General features: G+C 35.0%; 1 protein-coding gene across 9 annotated transcripts in view; it reads right to left on the bottom strand.

Moving 5' to 3' along the window:
* Nucleotides 1–27,805, bottom strand: part of MEF2A (myocyte enhancer factor 2A) — a 161,256-nt gene that overhangs the window by 89,144 nt on the left and 44,307 nt on the right. For 8 of the 9 annotated variants that reach the window (XM_047739149.1, XM_047739150.1, XM_047739154.1 and 5 more), the window contains one exon: nt 6,669–6,859. The exons of the other annotated variant lie outside the window; for it this stretch is intronic. In XM_047739149.1, coding sequence (XP_047595105.1) covers nt 6,669–6,722 — 54 coding nt within the window. In that variant the 5' untranslated portion in view covers nt 6,723–6,859. The remainder of the gene's footprint in view (nt 1–6,668; nt 6,860–27,805) is intronic. 9 annotated transcript variants of the gene reach the window in all.

The following is a 27,805-nucleotide window of genomic DNA, read 5'->3' as shown; positions in this document are numbered from 1 at the left end:
GAAAGAGCAGGCGTGGGGAGGGAGAGGCACGCAGGGACGGCAGAGGGAGAGAATCATCCTTTAGCAGACTCCCTGCTAAGCAGGAAGCCCCATGGATATGGAACTCAATCCCAGGACCCTGCGATCATGACCTGAGCCAAAAGCAAGAGTCAGACACTTAACTGACTGAGCCACCCACCCCAGCTGCCCCAAGAAGACCACGATTATCTGATGGGATAAAGAGTTAAAGTCTTAGAAGAGATCTGCCCTAAATATAAGAATAATGAAAGGCTGAAGAGGATACAAGAAGATATAACAAGAAAACACTAAGCAAAAGAAAGCGGTGGCTAGGTTATGGACACTGGGGAGGATATGTGCTATGGTGAGTGCTGTGAAATGTGTAAGCCTGATGATTCACAGACCTGTACCCCTGGGGCAAATAATATATTGTATGTTAATAAAAAAATAAAAGGACATTTCTTAATGCTAAAGGTGTCAATCCATCAAGAAGATAATAGGAGCTTAAATCAATATTCAACTCATAACCTAACTCCAAAATGAATAAGTAAAACCTAAAACTAAAAGAGAAATACACATGTCCACAATCTTAGGCAAAAACTGTAACATAGCCAAAGATTATCTATCAGTAGTTGACAGAATAAGCAGCCAAATAATCAGAAAGGTACAGACCTTCTGTAAGCCTGAAAAACACAATTAAGATATCTAATTTTCTCTTCCCTGCCCCCGCTCCTCACATATGCATACCACAGTAACCAAAAGTAACAATATGGTCTTTCAAGGGCAAATAAAACACTTATCAAAACTGACCAAAAGCCATGGTCTAAAAGCAAACCTCAACACATTTAGAACAACCTCAATCATTTGGAGCACATTCTCTGAACATACTGGAATCAAGATAAAAATTATTTTAAAAAAAGATAGCTTAGGGGCACCTGGGTGGCTCAGTGGATTAAGCCGCTGCCTTCGGCTCAGGTCGTGATCTCAGGGTCCTGGGATCGAGTCCCGAATCGGGCTCTCTGCTCAGCAGGGAGCCTGCTTCCCTCTCTCTCTCTCTCTCTCTGCCTGCCTCTCTGTCTACTTGTGATCTCTCTCTGTCAAATAAATAAAATTTAAAAATCTTTAAAAAAAAAAAAAAAGATAGCTTAAAAGGAGATTCTGCAATATATTTCCAAAAAATTCATGTATTAAAAAAGAAATCCCAGTATAAATTTGAAAATATTTTCACCAGAGTAATAATGAAGGTAAGAAATCATTATTGTAATTTGTGAGACACATACAGTTCAATCAGTACTTACACAGGAAAACATAATTCTATAAAATTTGTTAGGAAAAAGAGGAAGGCTGAAAATTCAATGACTAATGTAAAAAAAACACTGTCCAAGAGGAGAAGAAAAGACCTAAATAAATGACATTTAAAATAACTGTATGATAAAAGTACTTTAGTGAGCTAAAATGTTCATTCTTAGAAAGGGTTAATAATTATAGTGACTAACATAACACAATGAAAAAAGAAGAAAAGAAAGGGTTAATAAAACTGACATAATCTCAGTGATCAAGGAAAAAAAAAGACACGAAGTAACAATATAAGGAATGGAAGACAAAATATAAAAGAGAATATGAGCAATATGAAGAAAAGAAGAGCATATGAACATTGAACTTCAATAATTTTAACAATTTAAATAAAATAGACAATTTCTTGAAAAACCCAACTTACCCAACTGACAGAAAAAGTAGAAAAATATGAATCATTCTATCTCTAATACAGAAATTAAATATTTACTTTAAAAAACTCTCACACAGTAAACGCCAAGCACAAAGAGATTTACTGGTAAACTTTTCCAAGTATTCAAAGAAGAAATATACTACTCTTACACAAACTTCTCCAGAGAACAAGAAACAACACTTCCCAACTTGTTTTATAAGGCCAGCATAACTTGTCATAACCTAAGAATGACATTACAAGAAAAAAAAAATTACAGACTAATCTCACACACACACACACACACACACACACACACACACACACACACATACTTGCAAAAATAAAAAATGGAGTAAGAACAAATCAAATCAAGTGATATATATAAAGGTGTATTTCAAGAAATACATTTTTAAAGCATCCAAATGTTTTAACATTTGAAAATCAACCAACATAGGATACTACATTAAAGATAAAAGGGGAGAAATATACCATAGAATCATCTACATAAACTCAGAAAAAAGCTTTTGATAAAATTCAATACTGATTCAGGATAAAAACAGTGGCATTAGAAATAGCAGAAAACTTTTCTATTCTGATAAAAAGGATCTTTTAGAAAAACTCTCAATAAATACCATAATTAATGATCAAATATTGAATGTTTTTCCTAAAGTTGAGAATGAGACAAAGGATGCCCACTACCTTCACTTTTATTCTTTATTCTGGAGGTCCTAGCTAGTGCAATGAAACAAGATAATGTAATAAAGGATTTCAAAAAGAGTAAATCACTGTTCACAGACAACACAACTGTTTACATGGGAAATCCAAAATAATGTACATTTAAACTATTAGAAATAAGTAAGTTTTCAAAGTGAATTTTGCAAGATTGCTAGACACAAAGTCAACATTAAAAAAATAAACGATGCTTTTATATACTTAGCAACAAGCATATAGAAAAATGAAATTTGGGGAAAAACATAATGACACTAAAAAAAATCCAATACCTAAAAATAAACAAAATAAGAAATGTTAAGATCTGTACATTGAAAACCATCAAACATTATGGAAAGAATTAACGAAAACCAAATGTAAGGTAACCGTATCTATTTATGGATTACAAGACTTAATACTGTAAAGATTTCAGTTCTCCCTAAATCAATCCATACCTCTGAATTCCAGTAAGTTCATTTTGTTTGCTTTCTTAGTGAATATTGACACTTGGTTTCATTTGGAAAGAAAAATGACAAGAACAACCACTCAATCATGCAGAATATCATGGTAGAGAATTTCTACTACCAAATATTAAACTACAGTAATTAAAATAGTACAGAACTGAGCAAGGATATAAAATACACAAATGGAACAAAACAGAGTTCAGAAACAGCCTCACATGTGTATGATTCCTTGATTCACAGCAAAGGCAACCCTGTCATGCAATGGAGGAAGGATGGTTCTTAAAAAAAATTGTACTGGGTGAACTGAGTATTTATCAGGAAAACAAATCTTAACCCCAGCACCTCAAACCCTACACAAAACGAAATTCAAAATGGATAACAGATCTAAAACATGAAAGGTAAAAAACAGAAGAAAACATAAAAACAATCTTTATGGACTTATGATAGATAAATATTTCTTCAACACAACACAAAGAGCATTAGCCATAAAGGAAAAAAAGAAGAAAAACTGGACAACATTAAAAAAAAAAAAAGGATTGAAAAAGTGAAAAGGCAAGCCATGATATGAGGGAAGTTATTTGAAATGCCCATAATGAACAAAACACTCAGAATATATTATATACAGAATGTATACTAATAATTACTAAGGAAAAAGCAGTCAGGGAGACTGCCTAAGAAAAGGTAATCAGGTACGACTTTAACAGGTAAGTCATAAAATAAGTCATATCTAAAGGGCCAAGAAAAATATGAAAAGGTGATCAACTTCATCAAACATCACAGAAACTTAAAATTAAAATGTTACTTTTGCTCACCCATCAGAACAGCTAAAATGAAAGGGATAAAAACTAGTAATGGTGAATATTTAGAGCAGCTGAGCAGCTGGAACTTTCACACATTGTTAGCAAAGCATAATTATAAATCAGTACAACCACTTTAGAAAACTATTGCTATTAAAGCTATCACAGGTATACTCTCTGACTTAGCAACTGTACCCCTTGGTATATACCCAAGCATTCATAGGTACCAAAGACACACATAGGAGTATTCAAAATAGCACTCTTTATAATAGTCTCAAAGTAGAAAACAACCCAAAATTCTATTTACAGTAGAAAAAATAAGTATACGCATTGTGTTCTATCCACCCAATGGAATATCATACATCAATGAAAATGTATATGAATATGTAGATGTATAAAATACATCTACATATATACCCACATGCAACACTAACATTAATTTCACAAACATAATGTTTCCCAAAGGAACACATGCTGTTCACATAAATTCAAAAACAGGGGTAATTAATCTATGTGTTAGAAAGTTCAGGTAATGACTTTCCTTCCCTGGGGCAGGGAGATAATGCCTGGGAGACAAGACAGAGAGTTTCTGGGATGGTGCACTGGGATATGCTGGTTACGTGGCCATGTACTTGTTGCAATAACTCTTAGCCACCCTTAGGATTTGTGCGCTTTTCTTTATGTTATACTTTAATACAAAATTTACTTTTTAAATAGAAACACATTACGCCAAGAAGGACCAACACAAGGTTTCACCAGAAGCTCCCAAATGGAAGTCAGTGAAAGCTTCCAAGTAGAAGTGAAGTGAGGTGAAGCAGCTCTTAAGTGCATGGTAGTGTCAACCCCAAGAGTTTTAACTCACTGTTCTAATGACTTGAAGTGTGATTTTATCTTAATAGCTCCAAAAATCCAATCATTAAAAACTCTTCACTATTACCTCCTTCAGTACTGCTCGCTAAACAACCCCAGAGGTTGGTAGTTCCTTCCATAAACCCTCCCATCACCTAAGCGTAGCCTCTATCTGCCACATAGTTAAATTTCTTCTGTAGGCTATATATTTTTAATGAGTCTCCAGTGCTTAACAGTCTCTCTCTGATATAGTAAATATTCAAATTTGGATGAATAAATGACACATATTCTCTTCAGCACAGAAACCTTTTCCCCCCATTTTAATGCAAGAATAATGAAACTTTTAACTCAAAATCCACAAATTCAAAATGACAAATTATGTCTGAGCTTAATCAAACCTGAAAACCAAACTGTCCAACTACCTCCACAGTATGTTTTCTGCATTCTTTGCCAAAATCACCTGAGAAGAAATTCAGACACCCTTACCCTTGCCCCATCTGGCAGCTTAGTAAGAAAATGACTTAGGTAAACTCAACATATTAACAGGCTAATTCTAGTTGCTGAGTATAGTGGCAAGCTCCATCTTTTAATAATACTATTTCCTTAACTTAAAAAAGCTCCATTACACAGTCACTTAGCTCCTACATATTCCTAGCTCCTTTTTCTCTCTAAACATGGGGGGTCTTTTCCACTGGTAGATCCAGTGTATCTATGCTGAATTTAAACATGACTCTCTATGGGGTAATGAGAGTTCAGGGAATGTTACGTGCTTTGCCAGTTCTCCGCTTTTATGTTATTCCCCGAATAAATCCTATTTTACATTTATATTGCATGTCTTCATGAAGCAGGTCCCCCCATGTTCTTTCTATATGACATAGTCCTCAGATTTATGAAGGGACATTTACTTGCAACCTTGCTTCGAATCATGATGGAATAGTTATTTTATTACTCTCCCCTGTTTTATCAACCTTCATAAAGAATCATACTGTGTGAGCCTTACATTTTAGCTGAAGAATTTTCACAAGATGAAACAGGAGTTCTCTTCATTTAGGTCCAGTGACAACTCTAATCACTTCCACTAACTTCTCTATTAGCTATTCTGTCTCCAATTATATCCATATTACCAGATGAATTACTACTCAGACTCTGCAGATTTTATCTTTAGTGCTGTTCTGTTCCTGGTAAGCTTCCAGAAACCAACTTTTCTGGAAACTTCTCCTGAGAGGCAAACTTTCCAGAGCAGAATCTCCCCCTCCTGCATATGCTGTGACTACTAGATTATTTACAATATTCTATGAAACTATTTTTCCTTCTTTCCTTTAAACCAAGAGCATGGCAAACTTCTTAAAAGGCCAGGGAGTAAAGATTTTAGGCCTATGGGCAACTACTCTTAAATTATGCTGTTACAATGTGAAATCAGGCACAGACAATATGTAAACAGATACACATGGCAGTTTTCTAACAATGATTTGTTTGTAAAAACAGCCAGCCTGCCCATGAACCACAGTTTGCCAATCCCTGCTCTAAACTCTTACAACTTCCGGTCTTCATATATCAGTATTATAATTATCTTGAATTTGTAAGGGTTTATTGACATTGGTGCTAAAAATTAAGTTCAACATATTTTATCAATTAAAACTGGGATCAATATAATAACTGTTCTGGGAATATTTGTGATAATATGAGTTATAAAAAAACTCTCATTATTTGTTGGTTAACCAGAAAATTTAAGTGACTAAGGCACATTCACTGATAACCATAGTTAACTTAGGTATTCCCTAATTATGAAAATAGAGATGATAATTTACAATAATAATTAACCTATTAAAAACTAACAAACATAATCAAATGAACAAAAGACTAAGTATATTACAATAAATCTACACAATGGACAGTAATGGTGGGACTACAGTGATCTCTTCTTTTCCCCTATGTTTTCTATAATCAACGCCTATGATTTCTGTAATAAGAAAAAGTTTCTTTAAAGCACATGATGACAAGCTAAAAGTGTTTAAATTTTTTATTTAGTTTGAAAACAAAAATAGACTTGGAATTAAATTTTAAGAAAAATTCAACCATTCTATCCTATGCTCCTCTTTAAAAAAAAATATTTACACCAAAAATAAGTAAGTTAAAATTTTCATTTACCTGTCGGTTCCTTTCATCCATTATGCGTGTGATTTGAATTTTCTTCCGCCCCATTTTCAGTCACCTTTCCTTCCTTATATTCCAGATATTTAATTCAAAATGTATTTTCTTCAATACCCTAATGCATCGTACACAGCTTCTATTATTTCAGCTTCTAGTCCAAGGGCTACAGCTGAAATTTTCTATAAGATCTAAAAGAAAACACAAATTAGAAAATTTAAGTTCTGTAAGTTTATAAATCATGAAAATGTTATACAAATTTCAAACTTACCTCTATGCCGCACATAGGCACATATTAGTTGAAACTCCTGGTTACATAAAATTGGTAGTTAAGTTGAAGCTTTGTTAACTTTACCCCTAAAAATCTCTTGAATCTTTTTGTGCCTCTAGTTCTGGCTGAAAGAGTGCAATTATAAGCTTTGAGTTTTTCTCAATGCATATAGTAAAAGCAACAAGAGCCAATACTTATTGGGATTTTTCTATGTGCCAAGAATTTTTCCATGTACCTGATACATCTTAACTCATTCAATCCAAACTGCAATCTTTTTGGTTATAATTATCATCACCATTTTATAAATAAGGATACTGAGGCAGAGAGATCCTAAATAATATGTCCAAGGTAACACACACAGTAAAGGGCAGGGCTTGGAATATGAACTCAGGGACTCTGGCTCCAGAATTTCTCTGCTTTAATATTACAGAATATCCTTGGAAAGTTTCTGTTGTCCTCCATGTCAAAGGATGAACTAATAATCTGGGTAGCCCCAATCTGCCCTTACAAACGATTCTTGCAAACTGCCCTAGCTACCACCAAAATTACTGTCAATCCATAAAGGCACCATATGATTTCATAATAATGTCCACTTATTAAATGAAATACTGTTTCTTTTAGCCATTTAATAAAATCCTCCTAATTAATCAAGATTCAGTTCCCCCTGATAGAGTAAACCATAGCACCTTATACTCTGTGGCTATTTGTATAATAAATTCTAAGTCCATATTCCTGAGACCGTGAATCCTTCAAGAACGGGATTTTTTTTTATTCCATTTATCTCTGTAATTCAATGAATGGCAATGATATAATTTGTCATGTTCTGAATGACAGTTCTGTCAAAGACCTAGTGTTTTCAAAACTTACATAATAAAATATTTACAAGGGAAAAAAGACAAATACTAAAATACAATAATAAATTCTCAGGGGAATTTTATTCAAGTATTTTTAATATTGTGCATATACAGCCATAAAACTTTAAAAGTACTGTGCAAATCCATGTTTGATTAAATCTGGCTTTTGTTCAAAAGCAGTGAATTTTTCAATTCTTAACACTACCATCATTATTATAAGCATGGCATGTCTTACGTATCTTCCCTCGTATTCTTTCATTTCTTCATTCATACAAACATTAACTGAACATCTATTAACAATTGATAACCTATTAACTGATCACCAACTTGCAAAAAAAATTGTACTTCCAAACACTGAAGTAGGCACATAGGATAAAATATTAAAAAAAAAAAAAAAAAAAAAAAAGGCATGATTTCTGATCTCACTGAGTTCATAGTTTAGAGGGGGAAACAGACATTAATCAAACTACCATATAAATGAGTCTGTAGAAATTAAAATTAGGATGTTAGTTTATCTGACCTAAATTCCTAAGTTAGGTAAGGCTTCCTTTGGAATGTGCCTCAAACCTGAGTATGAAGGTGTACATTCGAGGAGTCAAGATGGCAGAGAAGTAGCAGGCTGAGACTACTTCGGGTAGCGGGAGATCAGCTAAATAGCTTATCTAAAGATTGCAAACACCTACAAATCCAACGGGAGATTGAAGAGTAGAAGGTGTACATTCTAAGCAGAGAGAATACCATGTGCACAGAAGAAGGAAACATTAGAAAAACTGAAGGATGGCTAGTCAACTGGTGGGAACCAAACAAACAACTGTGCTGTGGAATGTTTTTGTTTTCTCATGAGACTGCAATATAAACCAATAAAAGTCAGTTTATTCAAATCACGTTCCCTAACAGATCACACTGCATTCAATTCCCATTATAAAAATTGGAACTGTAGTAGCCAAGATAAATATTCATGCATTTCAATTCTAATGCCTCTAATGCCTATAAGCTGTATGTACTGTACTCTCTTTTAGAATCTGGAAAATTCTGGGGGCGCATGAGTGGCTCAGTGGGTTAAAGCCTCTACCTTCAGCTCAGGTCATGATCCCAGGGTCCTGGGATCAAGCCCCACATTGTGCTCTCTGCTCGGTGGGGAGCCTGCTTCCTCCTCTCTGCCTGCCTCTCTGCCTACTTGTGATCTCTGAGTGTCAAATAAATAAATAAAATCTTAAAAAAAAAATTTAGAATCTGAAAAATTCTGAATTATATTAGACCATATCTAAGCATTTTGCTTTTGACAATAGTTAAATAGGTTACCTTCAACCTTCTCTCTTAAGATTTATTTATTTCAGAGGAAGGGTGAGAGAACACAAGCAAGCATAAGTGGTGGGGGGTGAGGGGACAGAGGTAGAAAATCTTCAAGCAGACTCTGAACTGAGCGCAAAGCCTGACAGAGTGCTCAATCCCACAACCAATGAGATCACAACCGCAGCCAAAAATAAGTCAGATGCTTAACTGACTAAGTCACCGAGGAGCCCCAAACCAACCTTCTAATAATGAGAAAACAACAAGAAAAGTAATCTGTTCAAAACCATTGGAGAACTTTCAAGACAGAATTGAGAGGCTGAGATCTGGAAGAAACGGGTGAGATCATACTTCAGATTAATTCTCCCCCTAGTCATAAGTAGATTTTTAAAATATTGCCTGAGCCCCATGTCAGGTTCCCTGCTCAGCAGGGAGTCTGTTTCTCCCTCTTCCTCTCCATGTACCCACTCGTGCTCTCTCTCTCACTGTTTCTCAGATAAATAAGATTGCGCGCGCGTGTGTGTGTGCATGTGTTTATTTATTTTTAGACCCAAAAAACATTGGCTGAGAGGCTGAGAAGCTAAACAGACCTTTCAACAGATCTATGGGTAGGACACAGAAATAGATGCAGGGTCTGCCAAGGACTAGCCCAGCCCCAGTAAACACACCAGGTAGGGAGGGAATCCAAAAGACTATACCCTAGGTATAAAGCTAAACTAGAAATAGACCAGGCCAACAAGGAGGAAAGTATAGCTTCATATCATCTCAATCCCTGATTAGGTTAAGGAACCTGGGCTACCCAGTGTCATTAGCCTAGCTGCAGGCCAATAAAAACTTCTGTAAAGATTTTAGCAGAAGTAAACCTTACCAGCAAAAGTTAACATCATCTAGAAATTTAAATGATCTTATCATTATTATACAAAATGCCTAAAAATAAAAAATAACCAGTCAAGACCTGACTGAAAACTAAGATTTTAAAATGGCAAGAAATCAGACCTATAGTAGATCCAAGTAATGGTGCTATCAGAAAAGAACTTTAAAATAAGTTAATGTGTTCAAAGAATTGATAAACAAAGACTATTAGCAGACAATGCTAAAAGTATGGAAAATAAATAACTGAAAAATACAATTCTGAAAACAGAAAATTAAAAAAAAAAATCAATGATGGGTTTCATAATAGGTTAGAATACAGCTGAAGAATCAATGATCCAGAAGCTAAGAAAGAGGAAAATACTTATACTGATGCCCAAGAAGACATAAATTGGGAAATACAGAAAAGAGTGTGAAAAAATTATGACACATGGATCCAAAATACATGTAACTGCAGTCCTTGAAAGAAAAGAGAGAAATGTTTAAAATAGTTGAAAACTTTTTAAAAACTTACCAGCGACATCATGCCACAGAACCAAGATCTACAAACTCCCAAGCAAAACAAATACAAAGAAAACCACAACCTAAAGCATATCAAAGTAAAAGGGTGGATGGAGGGAAAGAGAGAGACACACACAAAGAGACACAGCCACAGATAGAGATCTTAAAAGTAGTCAAAAAAGGAAAGATTTACAGTTGACTTTTTCACAGAAGTAATGGAAGTCAGAAGACAATGAAATGATATGCCAAGAGTGGGAGAAATGCCAAACTAGAATAGCATATCTGGCAAATAATACTCTTGAAGGGGGGGAGGGGGGAGGCAAAACACAGACATCTGTAGTCAAGTAGAAACAAAGAATTTAACACCAAAAACACTGAAGGGACTTCTTCAAGTAGAAAGAATAAAGGATACCAGACACAGCTTCGATATTGCACCAAAAAGTATGTACATAAACAAACAAATAAGAATAAGGAACAGGGTAAATATGTAACTCTAAGTGAATACTGACTAAAGAAGATAATAACACACTGTAGAATTTAAAATATTAATAATGCACAACAACAGTACAGTACCGTAGTAAATAAAGTTAAAGTGTTCTAAAACCCTTTCATTTAATGGGAAATAGAAAAAGTACTTTTTTACTTTTTGGACTTGAGTCAAAGACGCATGTAAGAATAGTAAAAGTACAGAAAGCTAACAAGCTAATGGAAGGGGAAAATGAATTAATACCTGAATTGTATTAAAAAAAAGATCTGATGACTACAGAAGTACATCTTAAATATGAGATAGAAAGAATGAAAGTAAAAGCATGGAGAACATACTGTGTAGAACACAAATTAAAAAAAAAGATCTGTAGCTATACTTTATCACAATACATTTTTTTATTTTTTTGAAGATTTTATTTATTTATTTGACAGAGAGAGACACAGTGAGAGAGGGACACAAGCAGGGGGAGTGGGAGAGGGAGAAGCATGCTTCCCACGAAGCAGCGAGCTCGATGTAGGACTCAATCCCAGGACACAGTAAAAGCTCAATTCACTGGAAAGAGCTAGCAATTCTAAATCTGAATATACCTAATAACACTTAAAATCAGGAATCTGTTCCTTAAAATCAGATATCCTGTACAAAATCCTAACTAGGACCTTATTTTCCATTTTTTTAAATAGGAAAAATTATATTACATATAAACTCATAATCCCCAATCATTTCTCTTTTAATACTTAACTGAAATACAGAAAATGTCCATTTATAATAGAAAATTATCATGTTTAGGATGTAAAATACTACATGACTTCAAACGCAATAGTTTTCTCACTGGCTTTATTTCCTTCTCCATGATTTAACACTTTCTATGTTAAACACTTTTTGTGCTTTCTACAAAACTAAGCAAAATTAAGGGCCAAATACAAAAGCAATTAGAAACTTATGTAAGACAAACACGTATGGCAGATAACAGCTCAAAGGCTTGTAATATGGAAACCTCTTTCTTACTGCCAATAGCAACAGAGACGCACATTCCCTCTGTTGACAGAACATGACTCAAAAATGTCTACATGTGATTCTAATGTTCTACAAATTGATTTGAAATTTAATTTGTGACTTTTCCCACACATCAGTTTGTTAAAATATTGTACTTAACTGTGCAGATGGGAAAACACTTTTGTTTTCAAAATTTATTTGAGAGAGAGAGCAGGGTGGGGAGAAGGCAGAGGCAGAGAGAATCTCAACCAGACCCTGCTGAGCACAGAGCCTGATGTGGGGCTCAATCTCACCACCCTGAGATCATGACCTGATTTTCTCAAGAGTCAGACACGTAATGACTGAGCCACCCAGGCACCCCAAAAACATACTTTTTCCAAACAAACTTCAGTCAGTACCAAGGGAACCAGTAAGTGAAGACGACAAATCTAGCAAGTTGATTTTAACAAAGCTTCCTCAGAAACTAATGGTACAAGCACACCAAAACAAGGAATAGATCAGAAGTAACAAAAAGATTTGAACTTTACAATTACCAGCCTGACATACAGAACAGTATACCCAACAAGAGCAGAAGATACATTCCTTGTAAGTGAATAAAAACATTTGCCAAAAGTGACCACATGCTGGATCATAAACTGCTAACAAATTTCAAAGGACAGACCTGTTTCTCTGACCTCCAATGAATTAAGCTATGAATTAACAATAATATGATTAGAAATGCTTATATGGTGAAATTAAGAAATAAACTTCTAATCAGCTCATGGGTCAAAGAAGAAATCACAGCCACAATCAGAAAAGAATTGAACACTATTAAATTCACATAACATAAAAAGTTATGGGATGCCGGTAACACCATGCTTAAGAGGGAAATTTATAGCTTTAAAACACATATATGGAGGAAAGAACCAAAAACCAATGTTCTAAGCAACCATCTGAAAGGGTTATAAAAAGAACAAATTAAACCCAAGACACTACAGATGAAATAAAAGAGCATAACATAATGAAATAGAAAATATACAACAGAGATCAACAAAACTAAAAGTTAGTTCTTTGGAGGGAATAATAAAACTGGCAAGTTCCTGGAAAAAATAAGAGAGGGGCTGAAAATAAAACACGTATCTGGCCCCAAAGGTTTTAGATTAAAAAATATGAACTTGTTTTTTATAACATGTGCTGCATTTACCACATGAAGATTAATACAAATAACCAACAAAAATCTGAAAGCAATTATATCAAACTAAACTGTTAAGTGTAACTCTTTAACTACTACCTCCCATATTTCCAGCTCAAATGCTCTAGTAACACAATTTTAACACTCTTTAGATCCCATTAGGTGCTACAATTTAATTATACCTACCACCTTTTCACTGTTCCTCAGCCAGTTTATGTCTCTTTATCTAATTAAATTTTCATGCACCCTCTCTCCCTCAGCTCTTGCTCTCCCTCCTCTCTCCTCCCTCCAGTCATTTCCTGGGAAAGAACCCCCTCTTGACTATCTGCTTGCTTCCATGTAGCTGAATAGGCTGAGAATAAACAACCATGCTAACCAGGCTAATTAATCTGTCTTTAAGTTTAGTAATTTTCCATTTCCCAGTTACGTGCTTGATTATTTGATGCCCTATTCTCCCTCTTCACATCTCCATCACTCATCCTCACTTTCAGTTGATGACTTTGCTACCTATTCTACTGATGGAAAAAACAGTAATCAGAAGAGAAGCTCCTCAAGTTCCTGCCATCATATCGATCAACCCATCAGCATCTGTCCCACTCTACATCCTTCTTTCCTATTTAGGTCTTGGCTACAGCAATTCCTCCTTTCTTTCCTTTGAAGTCAAAATTTTCTTCTATACTGAAGCAAGCACTCCCACTGGCAAAAAATTAAATAAAAGATGCTATTATCTCAGTTACCCAAAACAAAACACAGAAAACAAAAAATGTCTTGATCCTGAAATTTAAACTATACTAAAAGAAAAACACGTCTTTGCAGATTCTGAGAAGTTTCAATTTCATAAAGATGTCAATTCTCCCCCAAATTAATCTAGAGATTCAATGCAATCCTAATCAAAATACCAGCAGGTTTCCTTTTTTTACACGCAGAAACTAACAAGATTATTTTAAAATCCATTTGCAAATATAAAGAACAGTCAAAACTACCTTGAAGAAAAGACTCATGCAGTCATTTAATAGACTTATTATAAAACGAATAGTAATTGAGATGGTATGACTTTGCCTGTTGTGTGTTTTGCATGTTGAAAGGATTGTACGCCATGACAAAGTGGGACTTATTCCTGGAATGTAAGGATGATTCAACACACTAATAAAATTAATCAGTGTGATAAACCACATTAAGAAAATGAAGGGAAAAAACCACATGACCCTCTAAATTGATGCAAAAGCAGCATGTGACAAAATACAGTACTCTTTTATGATAAAAAGGCAATCAACCAGAAATAGAAGGAAACTACCTCAACAAAATTTAAAATCATATAGGAAAACCCCATAGCTTACAGCATGTTCAAGTGGTGAAAGACTAAAAGCTTTTCCTCTAAGATCAGGAATAAGACAATGACTGATTTCATCCCATAAATTCAACAATGGAAGTTCTAGTCAAAGCAATTAAGCAAGAAAGAGTGAATAAAAGGTATCCAAACTGGAAAGGAAAAAAGTGTAAGTACCTCTGTTTGCAGATGATGTGATCTTATACGTAGAATCCACCAAAGATTCCACAAAAACCTGTTGAACTAATAAACAAATTCATCAAAGTAGTAGGATACAAATGAACACAATAAAATCAATTGCATTTCTACACTAACAATAAACAGTTTGAAAGAAGAAAATAATTCCATTTACCATAGCATCAAAAAAAATTTTTTTAATATTTTAGAGAGCGTGTGTGCGTGCAAGAGTGGGGAGGAGCAGAGGGAGAGGAAGAGAATCCTCAAGCATGCTCCCCGCAGAGCACAGAGCCCAATGTGGGGCTCAATCTCGGGATCATAATCTGAGCCAAAATCAAGAGATCATAATCTGAACCAAAATCAAGATGCAAGAGCCAAAGCCAAAATGCTTAACTGACTTGAGCCATGTTAGGCGCCTCTACAATAGCATCAAATTCATAATCTGAGCCAAAATCAAGATGCAAGAGCCAAAGCCAAAATGCTTAACTGACTAGAGCCACCTTAGGTGCCTCTACAATAGCATCAGTTTTTTTTAAATACTCAGGAATTAACTTAGTCAATGTGAAAAACTTGCACACTGAAAACTTAACAACATTGATAAAAGAAATTAAAGAAAAGAGAACAAATAAAAAGACACCCTATGTTCACAGACTGTAAGACTTATTGTTGTTAACATACCAATATTACCCAAAGTGAACCACAAATTCAATGCAATCCCTATCAAGATCCCAAAAGATGAAAAGCCACCCTAAATTAATATGGAATCTCAAAGGTTTCCAAATAGCCAAAACAATCTTGAAAAAGAACAAATTTGGAGGACACACACTCCCTAATGTTGAAATTTTCTATAAAACTATAGTAATCAATACAATATGGCACTGGCATAAAGACAGACACATAGATCAATGGAACAGAATAAAGAGCACAGACAAATCCATGAATACATGGCCAAATGTCAAAAAGTGTCCATGGACACTATCAACAGAGTAAAAGAGCAACCCACCAAATAGAAGAAAATAATTTTATATCATATTATCTGAGATTAATATCCACAATATATAAAGAACCCCTAAAACTCAAAACCAAAAATAGGCAAAGGACTTGAATAGACATTTCTCCAAAGATGATATACAAATGGCCAATAAGCACATGAAATGATACTCAACATCACTAATCATTGGGCAAATGCAAATCAAAACCACAATGACATACCACTTCACACAATTTAGACAACTATCATTAAAACAAACGAAAACCAGGGACGCCTGGGTGGCTCAGTTGGTTAAGCGGCTGCCTTCGGCTCAGGTCATGATCCCGGCGTCCTGGGATCGAGTCCCACATCAGGCTCCTTGCTCGGCAGGAAGCCTGCTTCTCCCTCTGCCTCTGCCTACCACTCTGTCTACCTGTGCTTGCTTTCTCCCTCTCTCTCTCTGACAAAAAAAAAAAAAAAACGAAAACCAAAAAACAAGTCATAATGTGAATGGGGGTAAATGTGAAACCTTGTGTGTTGCTTGGGGAAATGTAAAATGGCACTGTTGCTGTGAAAAACAGTATGCTGGTTACTCAAAAGATTAAACAGCAAATAATCATTTGATCCAAAAATTCCACTTCTAGGTCTAGACACAAGAGAACCGTAAGCAGGGACTTGAATAATATATTTGTACATCTATGTTCATAGGAGCATTATCCACACTTAAAAGGTAGAAACAATCCCAATGTCACTGGCAGATGAACAGAAAAACAAAACATGATATCTACATACAATGGAGTATTTTTCAGCTTTACAGAAAATCCTATCACTTGGGGCACCTGAGTAACTCTGCCAATTAAGCATCTGCCTTCAGCTCAGGGTGTGATCTCAGTGTTCTGTCAGGCTTCCTGCTCAGTGGAGAGCCTGCTTCCCCCTCCCTTTGCCCCCTGAGCCACTCATGAGCGCGTGCACACATGTGCTCTTCTCAATAAACAAATAAAATCTTAAAAAAAAAAAAAAAAGATACCCTCACTGGTAAAACTGTTATAAAAAAGAAATCCTATCACTTGTTATAACATGAATAAACCTTAAAAATATATGGTAAGAGAAAGAGGTCAAAAAAGACACATATTAGATAATTCCATTTATACAAGGTACAAAGAGTAGTCAAAATTCATAGACAAAGTAAATAGTTCCTAGGGATGACAGAGAGGGACAAATGGAAAATTACTGCTTAATGGGTGCACAGTTTTAATATGGGATGATAAAAAAGTTCTGGAGATGGTGGTGATTATTGCACAGCGATATGTTTGCTTAATACCACCATATTATACATTTAAAAATGAATAAATGATAAATACTGTGTTATATACATTTTACCACACTTTCAAAAAATATAAATACTAAAAAAAAGTATGTACACACCTTTAAAACAATTGCAGGATTATGATTTTATTAAATTAAGCTAACCACTAACACATTAGATCAACTGAGTGCTAATTCTTCTATATGCTAAAACTAAAGGAACTGTAAGAAATGGAAACATTTAAAACCAACCTTTGAGACTAATAGTTATCTTTAGCAAACACAGATGGCATTTTCCCCACAAAGTAATATATCTTATCCTTGGGGGAGGGGGGAAGGAATCTCACTAAACTCCAAGGCCTATATCTGCGTTCAGGCAACGTTAAAGTAAAAAATTAGTTTAAACTGAACTCTCAGTTAACTGAAATTCTTTTTAGTGGGTCATTTTCATAAAATCAGAAACTACATTTTAAAAAAGACTTTCAATATGGGTTCTGCTGTCTTAATTTAAGAAATACCAGGGCACCTGTAGTTCAGTCAGTAGAGCTTGTCACTCTCGATCTCAGGTTATGAGTTCAATCCCCACGATGGGGGGTACAGTTCACTTAATTTTAAAAAAAAAAAAAAGGAAAGAAAAATAACATAGTCTAACACTCAAAATCATACTAATACTGATCACAGAATTTCAGTCTTTTCAAATCAATTTTGTTTACTGTTTTAAAGAACTCTGTTGCTTAAGTAACTAAATATTTTAAGAGCATGAACTTTAAACACAAGGTGAACTTTACTTTCTAAGGTTTGCTCTTATTAAATAAACACCAATCTCTGAGTTCATCAGAACATCTCATTCTGATGATTCTAGTAAATCAATTAATTTTTTTCAAAAACTACTAAAAAACACCTTTGTAATAGAAGTAACTGTGTACAATCAACAACTGAGCTTTTTAAACAAATAAACAAGTATTTAACAAGAGAAAATCTTTAATGATTCATTACTGCTTTAAAAGAAGGGAACTTAGAGGACACCTGGGTGGTTCAGTTATTTAAGCACTGGCTCTTGATTTCAGCTCAGGTCAGGATCTCAGGGTCCTAGGATTGAGGCCTCTGTTGAGCTCCATGCTCAGCAGGGAGTCCACTTGAAGATTCTCTCCCTCTGTCCCTGCCCTAGCTTGTGCTGGCAGGCACGTTCTCTCTCAAATAAATAAATTGTTAGAAGAAAGAAGAAAGAAGAAGAAGGGGATTTAATTCAGTTTGGGACATATTAAACCTGAGATGGTCACGGATCACACAATTGAAAATGTCAAACAGGAACCTAGATACAAGACTCAGAGATTAGAGCTAAAAATACGCCTTTGGGAATCTTGAGCATATAGATATTATTAATGTTGTGGGAAACAATGTGCTCACCTAGGGACAAAACATAAAATGAAATCAGCACCAAAGTCCCAAGAAACAAAATATTTACTACTGTTGCAAATGAATACCCCAGAACTAGCATCTAGACATAAGGTTCTTAAACAATGTGGTCAACAGTAAAGAATAAAAAAAATTTTAAGATTTTATTTACTTATTTGAAAGAAAGAGAGCAAGAGAGTGTGAGCACGAGCAGGGTGAGTCTGAGTCTGGACAGAGGGAGGGAGAGACTCCCCACTGAGCAGGGAGCCCGATGTGGGGCTTGATGCAGGGACTCTGGGATCAAGACCTGAGTTGAGGGGCGCCTGGGTGGCTCAGTGGGTTAAGCCGCTGCCTTCGGCTCAGGTCATGATCCCAGGTCCTGGGTTCGAGCCCCACATCGGGCTTTCTGCTCACCAGGGAGCCTGCTTCCTCCTCTCTCTCTGCCTGCCTCTCTGCTTACTTGTGATTTCTCTCTGTCAAATAAATAAATAAAATCTTTAAAAAAAAAAAAGACCTGAGTTGAAGGCAGATACTTAACCAACTGAGCCACCCAGGCACCTCTAAAGAAAAAGAATTTTTAAAATATTTTCCAAAAAGAAATCTTTCAGCTTCCCTTGAAAAAAATGCATTCTACTTTGAAGTAGTAGAAAAGGAAGAAAGTTCCTATAAACATCACCACAATGGCTGCCTTTAAATTAAAGAAGAAAAATAAATCCTGAAGACCAAAAATCATGAACTTTAAACATCGCTGAAATCTTCCTTCTGCTTTAGCATTTTGCGCCATTTCCGATTACTCCTTCTTCACAACTTGCTTAGAATTTCAAAGCACTATCTGACTGAAAAGATCCATTACTATTTGAGCAAGAAACGTGGATGCTAGCCACAAACATTTCACTAAATGAGCTGCATAACCTTCGGTATCTGACAATTTCTAAAACTAACTTTTTATAAGAGGAAAATTGAAATTATACATATTATATGTACCACATGGGGCTAGAACAAAATGCTACACAATTGTAAATATTTGCGGGAGAGTGAATCATTATTACTACTAACAAATATATTTCCAAGCATGATATTAGTATTTATGATCAGAAAAAAATGAGTATATACTACATTCATGCTATTTCACATATTTACTTTCTTTGAAACATATTAATACCTTTTTTTGTACATACACTAGAAATCAGGAGAAAAAATTCAATGGAAAATATTACCTTATAATTAATTTTCAATAATTAAATGTCAAATTGGTATCTAAGATACCATATAAAAAAGCAAACTAAAACATAAAATAAAAGTATATTATACATATATTACATACGTAGTTTCTACATAGTTTAAATTCTTTTCCTTAAGCTTAGTAGATACTCTGATTTCTTCCTTTTTCTTTAAATATTTATCAACAAAAAGAAGGGGAACTGCTGAGTGAAACTGTTCCAGGACCCATTTTAATCTACACATTTTTCTTTAGCAAACTTCAATCAAGGTGCTTGAAAAACAACAGAATCCTCTAATTTCCAGTTTATCTTAGAATCACCTTGTATTGCACCTTATACACATTTATCTTCTTAAATTCTCACAACTTTTTTATGAGATATGATTATTATTCTCTTTTAAATCTGAGAAAATGGAAACCAAGGCCATAAGTATCTTTTCCCCCAAGGTCACAGCGGCTAAACAGCAGAGCCAAGACTCAGTGCAGGTCTATGTATCCCCAGAGGAGTGCTCTCCTGGTTAGATTCTGCTGCCCGAATAAGAGGATCAAGAATCTAAAAGCCCTGCATCACTTTTCCCAGAGCAGCTAGTGTCAGGCGCCTAATATCAGACTTGACCAGTGGACCCTGAGTCCAGGGCTGCCCCAGGTCAAAAGTCTGGCCATGAAAACCCTTCGTTTCACTGTTGGCAAAAAGCAGGATGGGGAGAATGGAGAAGCCAAAGACCACCAATCCTAGGAGGATAAAGAAACTCTGCCACCAATTCCATAGCCTGGTTCCTTCCCTCCTTCCTTCTCCCTCTCATCCTTAATGGGCCATGTCAAGGGCACCATAGCTGCCGCCTCCTCCTCCTGCTTTGCTCACACAGTGGGACACAGATCTTCCTTCATTGACTATATCATTCTTGCAAAATTTAAAATCTGCATATGCCACAGAAGAAAATATTTTAAAAGTCTTCAGCACATATATTAATGTTTATAACCATTTAGAAAAATGTTTTTTAACTTCTAATTTTTTGAACTGATTTAAAAATAAGTCCAAACGTACTGAAAGGTGTTAAGAACAGCATTCACTCTCTCCTTCATTCCTCATGGTGTGAGAGTGCATGTGTGCTATAATCCATATATAAATATCAAAACATTATTGCTCTGAACCACTTGGGGATAAGTTGCATATATCATGCCCTGTAACCCTCCATACTTACAGAATTTCCTAAGAACAAAATATTTCTTATATAACCAAAGTACAGTTAGTCAACTTTAGGATACACCTCACTGATACAATACTTTCAAGTGCAAGCCATATTCTACTTTTATCATTGTTCTAATAATGTTCTTTGGAGCTTGTCCCCCTCTTCATTACAGGATCTATGCAGATCACAGATCACATGCAGCTGTCAGTCTCTTCAGTCTCCTTTAATCTGGAAGTGTTTCTGGGCCTTTGCCTATCATGACACAACATTTTGAAGAATACGAGCCATTTTTCTATAAAACATTTCTCACTTTGGGTTTGTCTGATGTTCCCGCATAATTCCCAGCCAAAATACCGCATCAGTGATCTTGTGTCCTTCTCAGGGTATCACATACCCAGAGGCATCTGATATCCACCTACCCCTTTTTACCGATGTTTATTTTGATCATCTGGCCAAAATGTCATCTAATTTCTCTGCTGTCTACATCTATTTCCCTCTTGCAAATAACAAGCTATCTATGGGAAAACATGTTAAAACCCTGTAAATATCCCACTTCTCAAACTTTTGCCCTGGACTTAAGAACACCTTCATGATTAAGTTCAAGATAAGTTGACCCCTGAACAACATAGGGCTTAAGGAAGCCTATCCCTCCCTTCATCACGCACTCAAAAACACCTAAAGAACTTTTGTTTCCTCAAAACATTACTGAATAGCCTACTGCCGACCTAGAGCCTTACCGATAACACAGTGTTAACACATATTTTATAATTCTTACAATTAAGTAAGCTAGAGAAAAGAAAAGGTTATTAAAGAAAACATAAGGAAAAGAAAATACATTTACAGAACTGCAGTCTTTATTAAAAAAAACAAAATCTATGTATTAAGTGGACCCACACATTTCAAACCTGTGATGTTCAAGGGTCAAATGTACATCATTTACAAACAGTGGAGGAGGGAGCAGTTAAGTGTTTGTTTTATTGGTTTGTTTGATTTTAGGTTTGTTCATATGTTTACTGGGATAGAGGACACACAGTATCAAATAAAAGGATATGGAATTAAAAAAAAAAAACACCCTAAGGAGTTAGATCGCCTGAGCTAGGGCACAAGGAAGGCATTTGTAGGAAAATGAGAAAAGATGATAGTGGAAAAGCAAGTAGGAGATATATGGACTTTATGTTAAATATGATGAGAAGAGCATCAATAGTTTTATTCTGGTGTTGCTATTAATTGTGTGACCCTGGAAATGTCATTTGACTTCTCTATTCCAAACTAAATAAACCAATGATAATAACATATGTACCATAAGTGTATTCATAAGAATAAATGCAGTGATATCCATAAAATCCTTACTAGAGTGCCAAGCACATATCAAGTGTTCTATAAATGTGAGCCAGTATCTCAGCTCTAACATTACACAATTCTAATTAATATCTATAAAACACTTCTAAAAATGAAATCGACAGTATCATCTGAAGAATATAATCTCTGCTGAACAAAGACTGATTGTATCTTTGTGAATACTATGTAAACATAAATCATCATGAAATGATAGTGAGGAAAGTTGAAGAACATCCAAAGAGTTATTAAAGACATAATTATTAAGAAAAAAATGTTATGGTTCACAAACTTGACTTTAACAGACAAATAAGATACTATTTTCTTCTACACAAAATTTCTTTCACACTTCTAGGGAAACAATGAAACATTGCAAAGTGTTTTAAAAAAATCCTACATCAATTTTTACAAATCCTTTCAAATCAAGTGTGATCACTCTATAATGTACCTCTCTGATGTTTTTCTTTCTCACAGTAATTATGGTAAAAGTTTTGCAACTCAACGGAAGGATCTGTCCTCTCCACACAGTAAGAATACAGTAACAATTTCATAGTTGCCATTTCTTCACCATTCCAAAGTCTGTGCTGGTTAGTTAAAAAAAATTAATTATAAATATATATTGTAGGTACAAAATGCAATTAAAAAATAACCCCGACAATCGTCAATAGTTAGGGTCAAGAAACAAGCATTACTACTTTCCAGTGACACCTAACAGGAATATGGAGGAAAATTTCCCATCTTTGATTGCATTAACAGAAAATCACCTGTAACAGTTCTGATAAATAATATCTGCACTAAACATTTTCTTCCCTAAGCCTTCCTTTTACTTTATTTATAGCGCCTTAATGTCCAATACTTAGAAACAGACGTGGATCCCAATGTCTTTCAGTTACCCATAAGTAAACTGCAGCCAGAGACAACAGGAAGCAAACCAATATCCCAAAACTGGGCGGGAATAGAAGTAGGACTGATAAAGGCATCACAACGTAATATTTTTTTAAATTAACAGAGTGTATTATTTCTTTCAGGAGTACAGGCCTGTGATTCATCAGTCTTACACAATTCACAGCACTCACCATAGCCCATACCCTCCCCAAAGTCCATCATCCAGCCACCCCACAACATAATATTTTAAACATTTATGCAAGCAAGGATTTCATTGTCAACAATATTCTCAGAGAGAAGGATAATCCCCAAAAGATAAAAACTTCACATGCTTTCAAGACAACTAGATTTCCAGACAGAAAGACCCACAAGATCATAAAGAAAATAATTCTTCAAATTCAGTGAAATCTGCCCTGTTTATCTAATAAGGTATTTATACAGACTACCATTAGAGAGAAATGTATTTTCAGAACAGCGAAGGATAAGGAATAAAACTTCAAGTGTTACAAAATTTAGTTATATGTGAAAAACAATAAACATGTCAAAGCACAGAGACAATAATAGACACAGTCCCATAAAGAATGTTCTAGCTCTATACAGCATCCCACGTTATGATCATTGTTTTCTATAGACAAAGAATGTAAAATAATCAGAGAACAAAAAGATTTACCCAACATCATTTTATTAATAAGTCTGTGGCCATTATAAACAGAAGGAAGACTCCTTGGAGTCCAGCCTTTCATTAATAAATAAAATCAAGACAATTTATTCTTTACAGAGAAGAAAGATAATTTATATAAATATTAACAAATAAATGCATTCCAAGGAATTGTGTTATATTTCCATTATATTTCTATCACTAAAACATGTGATTCTCTCAATTTCAACTAATTTGACTGCAAACCTCCAGAAAATTAAGATAAAGTTTAAACCCAAACCCTACTTGAAACAGTATTATGTACTTAAGAAAATTTGCACTTAACATTAATTACCAATGAGAGCAAGTCAACTAATCAATACAATGTTTTTTTGAAATTCTCAATTTTATACAAGAAAGGACTTTAGAGTCTAGCTACTAAAGAAAAATTCAAGTTCTACGACTTCAGCTATGAATCTTAAAATGCCCCTGGGGTGCCTGGGTGGCTCCATGGGTTAAATGTTTGATGCTTGATTTCTACTCAGGTCATGATCTCAAGCCCAGCATCAGTTCCTCACTCAGCACGGAGCCTGCTTAAGATTCTCTCTCCCCCTGCTGCACCATTGTCCCCCTCAACTCATGTGTATAGACACGCACACTCTCTCTTTAAAAAAAAAAAATCATTGCTCATATCCTAACAAAAAGACTCACATAGACTACACAAGCATAACTTTTCTTAAGCGTATCAAAACCCTGAGGCTGCAGGACAAACACATGAATGGAATTCCAAAGGATGACAAAACTCTCTCAGCAAATAGTACACATGAACTGATTCACCTCTGGCAGAACATGGGACAAACAGGATGCTACCACAAAAGCTGCTAAGAAACTAGCTCATATTTTAAAGTATTCGTAAAGGCTGATTGGGCTAGTTAGATAGTTTAGAATCTCTGGAAAATGCAGACAAAGGATAATGTGTTCTTTTCCATGGACCTGTTCTACATGCTTATAAAAAAGACTGGAGGGATAATACAAAAGATATGAGAGGGGCCCTCTTGGTGACACACAAACACAAAATATTCTCCACTTTTCAGACATCAAAGTTGTTTACTAGATATAGGACTGTCGGCTACAAACAAGTAGAATTCTCTTACCCTTAGTTTTCAAATCTATAAAATGGGAATAATATATTTTACACAGGGATCTATGAGAATTGGACAAAATAATTTCAGCACTTGGCACATATTGAGTGTTTAAAAAATTATACTTATCACTCAACTGATTCCAACTCCAAATACCTACTTGATCATAAAATTAATGATAGCAACACAGGCTTGGCAGCAGCTATGGAACATCTAAAAGGCAAAGGAACCAAAAATGGGGGGGGGAGGTGAGAAGCACACAAAAGATCAATTTCAAATTCTGCTAATTTAATAAGATATTTAGAGAAATTCGTTAGATATTATAAACCTATAAGAAATCTGCATTTATAATGACAGAAAGAACTAGCTATTTAGGAGGAACCTGTGGTTCTCGTTCATGAAATAAAGAATTGTCTCGTAATTTTCCCTGAAAATTCATTACTTAAATATATTGGATTTTCATCAAGAGTATTTACTCTTTTTAACATGTTTTCATTTTATACTACAGATATCACAAAAAATGGACTCGATTTATTGACAGGATTCTTTATTACTTCTGACTATAGAAAGAGGGGCTTCTGACTACAGAAAGAAACACTCATTACTCTCTATGCTTTTCTTAGTGTTCATTTTCCTTGATGTATATGTTTAACTTAAAAATAAACATTAGATACTTACAAGACTCTTCATATTTCTTTAGTTTCAACAAGGAAAATAAAAGATGAAGCAAAATAAGCTAGGAAAAATACAGAGCAAAGAAGTCTATGACTAATAATTGCCTTTTTCAACCCACAGTGTAGGTCAATCACATATTGCTAAGGGACTAGGCTACTGGGAAGGACAACTAAATAAATAAATTTAGAATGAAATAGTAAAACACAAAAATGACAGAGAAAAGGCAGAAAAGGGACCCAACTTAAGTAACCATGGAACCAACCTAACTTTGAATTTCTTATTAGACAAGATGGTAAATTCTGTTTTGGTTAGCCTCTCTGGTAATTGCAAAGAAAGCATCCTACATACACACAAACAGTTTAAGAGTTCATTATAATCTGTTCCCAAAGAACAAATTACAAATCATTTTTTAATGTTTCAGGTAGGTCATTTTCATAACAGATCATAAATATTCTTTTCTTATCACTTTATAATTTTTATTCTAGACATTAAAAAAAAAATGTTTGTAAGACCAAAATCTTCTAAGTCAAAATATCAGATGATACAGAAAAGGTCTGTAAATAAATATAGACAAAATATACATATAAACTTAAAAATGAAAGTTTCCTATGTAGTTCTAATGAAAGCTATTTCTAATCCTACAGGTAGCCTGTACACCATAGTCTTTACAAGTGATGATGTGTGAACTAAGCCCTCAATTAAAAATTGCTAAACAAACAAAAAAAAAGTCACTGAGACAAATCTTAAGCATTCTCACCATACACACACACACACATAATCAGGAGTTAACTGTGTTAATTATTTGAGGTGATGCTGTGTTAATTGTCTTAATTTTTGTAATTATTCTATAATGTATATGTATATCAAGTTATTACATTATAGACTTTAAATAAATGCAATTGTATTTCTCAATGATTCCTCAATAAAGTTTAGTTCACAAACTAAAAAAAATAATTGCTAAACAATAGCAGTGTTGGATGATAGAACCCAGCATTCAAAAAGGAGCAGTCAATTCTTGTAATATACACAGATCATAATCATATGCAAAATAAAAGGCAAATTAACAAACGACTATAACAAAGATGAAGCAGGAAATAGTGGAACAGTAAGCTTGATGATTTAGCTACTCACTGGTTCTTAAAATTCAAAAGAACCTTTTAAGACTGCTTCAAAATTCTCACACCCAACCAAAATAATCAAACTTTAGTTGTGTTTCAGAAAGGTTCTACTGGCATAGTGAGACAATTTTTTTTCATCACTGTAGTAAGAAACCCTATAGCCACAGCTCTCAATAGTGTATCCACTGACCAAAAGAAACCTGAATATAGCATTACTTTATAAGCATTCAGTACCCAAGACATTCCACATCCACTGATAGCACAAAAATAAAGGTAGCGGATAGGTGATTTTTGGTTGCTTTTGTTTTTGTTTTTAGAATGTGTTAAGTCCTTCTGCAAAGGGCTTACTGAGAAAAAGAAAAAAAGAGTACGTATTCCAAAGCCAGATCCTGAAGAAGGAGCTAGACTGTTAATACTAAGCTTGTCTTTCACTGAGTTTTAACAGGCACTAACAAGTACTGGCAAGGTGAAAGTCTTGAACTCATTCCCATTTATAAAATCTCCACAGACTAAATGGCCTACAAGATCAAAGCCATTGTAAGATCTTTCTCCACCTCCCATTTCCAGTCATAGCACAGTACTCTACTTCCAGAAACAGCTACTGCCACCTCTAGCCTAGGCTTTGTAATAGCCTGCTAACTGGTCTCAGCAGACATTCTTACTCCTCTCCAATCCAATTTCCCCATTTTCACTAGAGTGATTTTAAAATGCAAATGTCAGTTGCCATGTTAAGTCCAAACCCTATTAACATGGCCTACGAGAACCCTGTCTAATCTTGCCCCCACCTCTACCCACCATCCTCACTCTTTGCCACTCTTCCGGTTACCCAGTAAGCTTCTGGGCATGGGCTTTTCTGTACTTAACACAGTTGCTAAATCCTCTCTGCTGCAGGGACTTCACACATACCACCCACCGGTTCACTCTCTCTTGCGAGGTCTCATCGCAAGCACTTCCCCTCACTACGAGTTCCACAGATCCATCACGTCTTAGTATTAGCATTATTTTGTCCAAAATTGTTCCCTAACTTTATCCAAACTGCATTAGGGCTCCTTCTAATACGCTTTCAAAGGACATTATACTTCTCTTTTATGACATTTACCACAACTGTAATTAACTACTTATGCAATATTTAATCTTTTTTCTCCAACCAAATCGTAAGCTCAGTGAGGGAGAAAACCAAGTATGTTGTATTTGCCCCATAACTCCAGCAGCTACCAAAGTGCTAGCCCAAAACAGATGCTCAATAAGGAGATGCACAGTTAATGAATGAATGCAATAAATCGACATATAGAAAATTTTCAGGCCCCAGGCTATGAAAACTCTCA

Source organism: Lutra lutra, chromosome 7 (genome assembly GCF_902655055.1).
Source record: "Lutra lutra chromosome 7, mLutLut1.2, whole genome shotgun sequence".
NCBI classification, from domain to species: domain Eukaryota; kingdom Metazoa; phylum Chordata; class Mammalia; order Carnivora; family Mustelidae; genus Lutra; species Lutra lutra.
The sequence above is the reverse complement of the archived record's forward strand: the minus strand, read 5'-3'. Positions and strand labels throughout refer to the sequence as shown.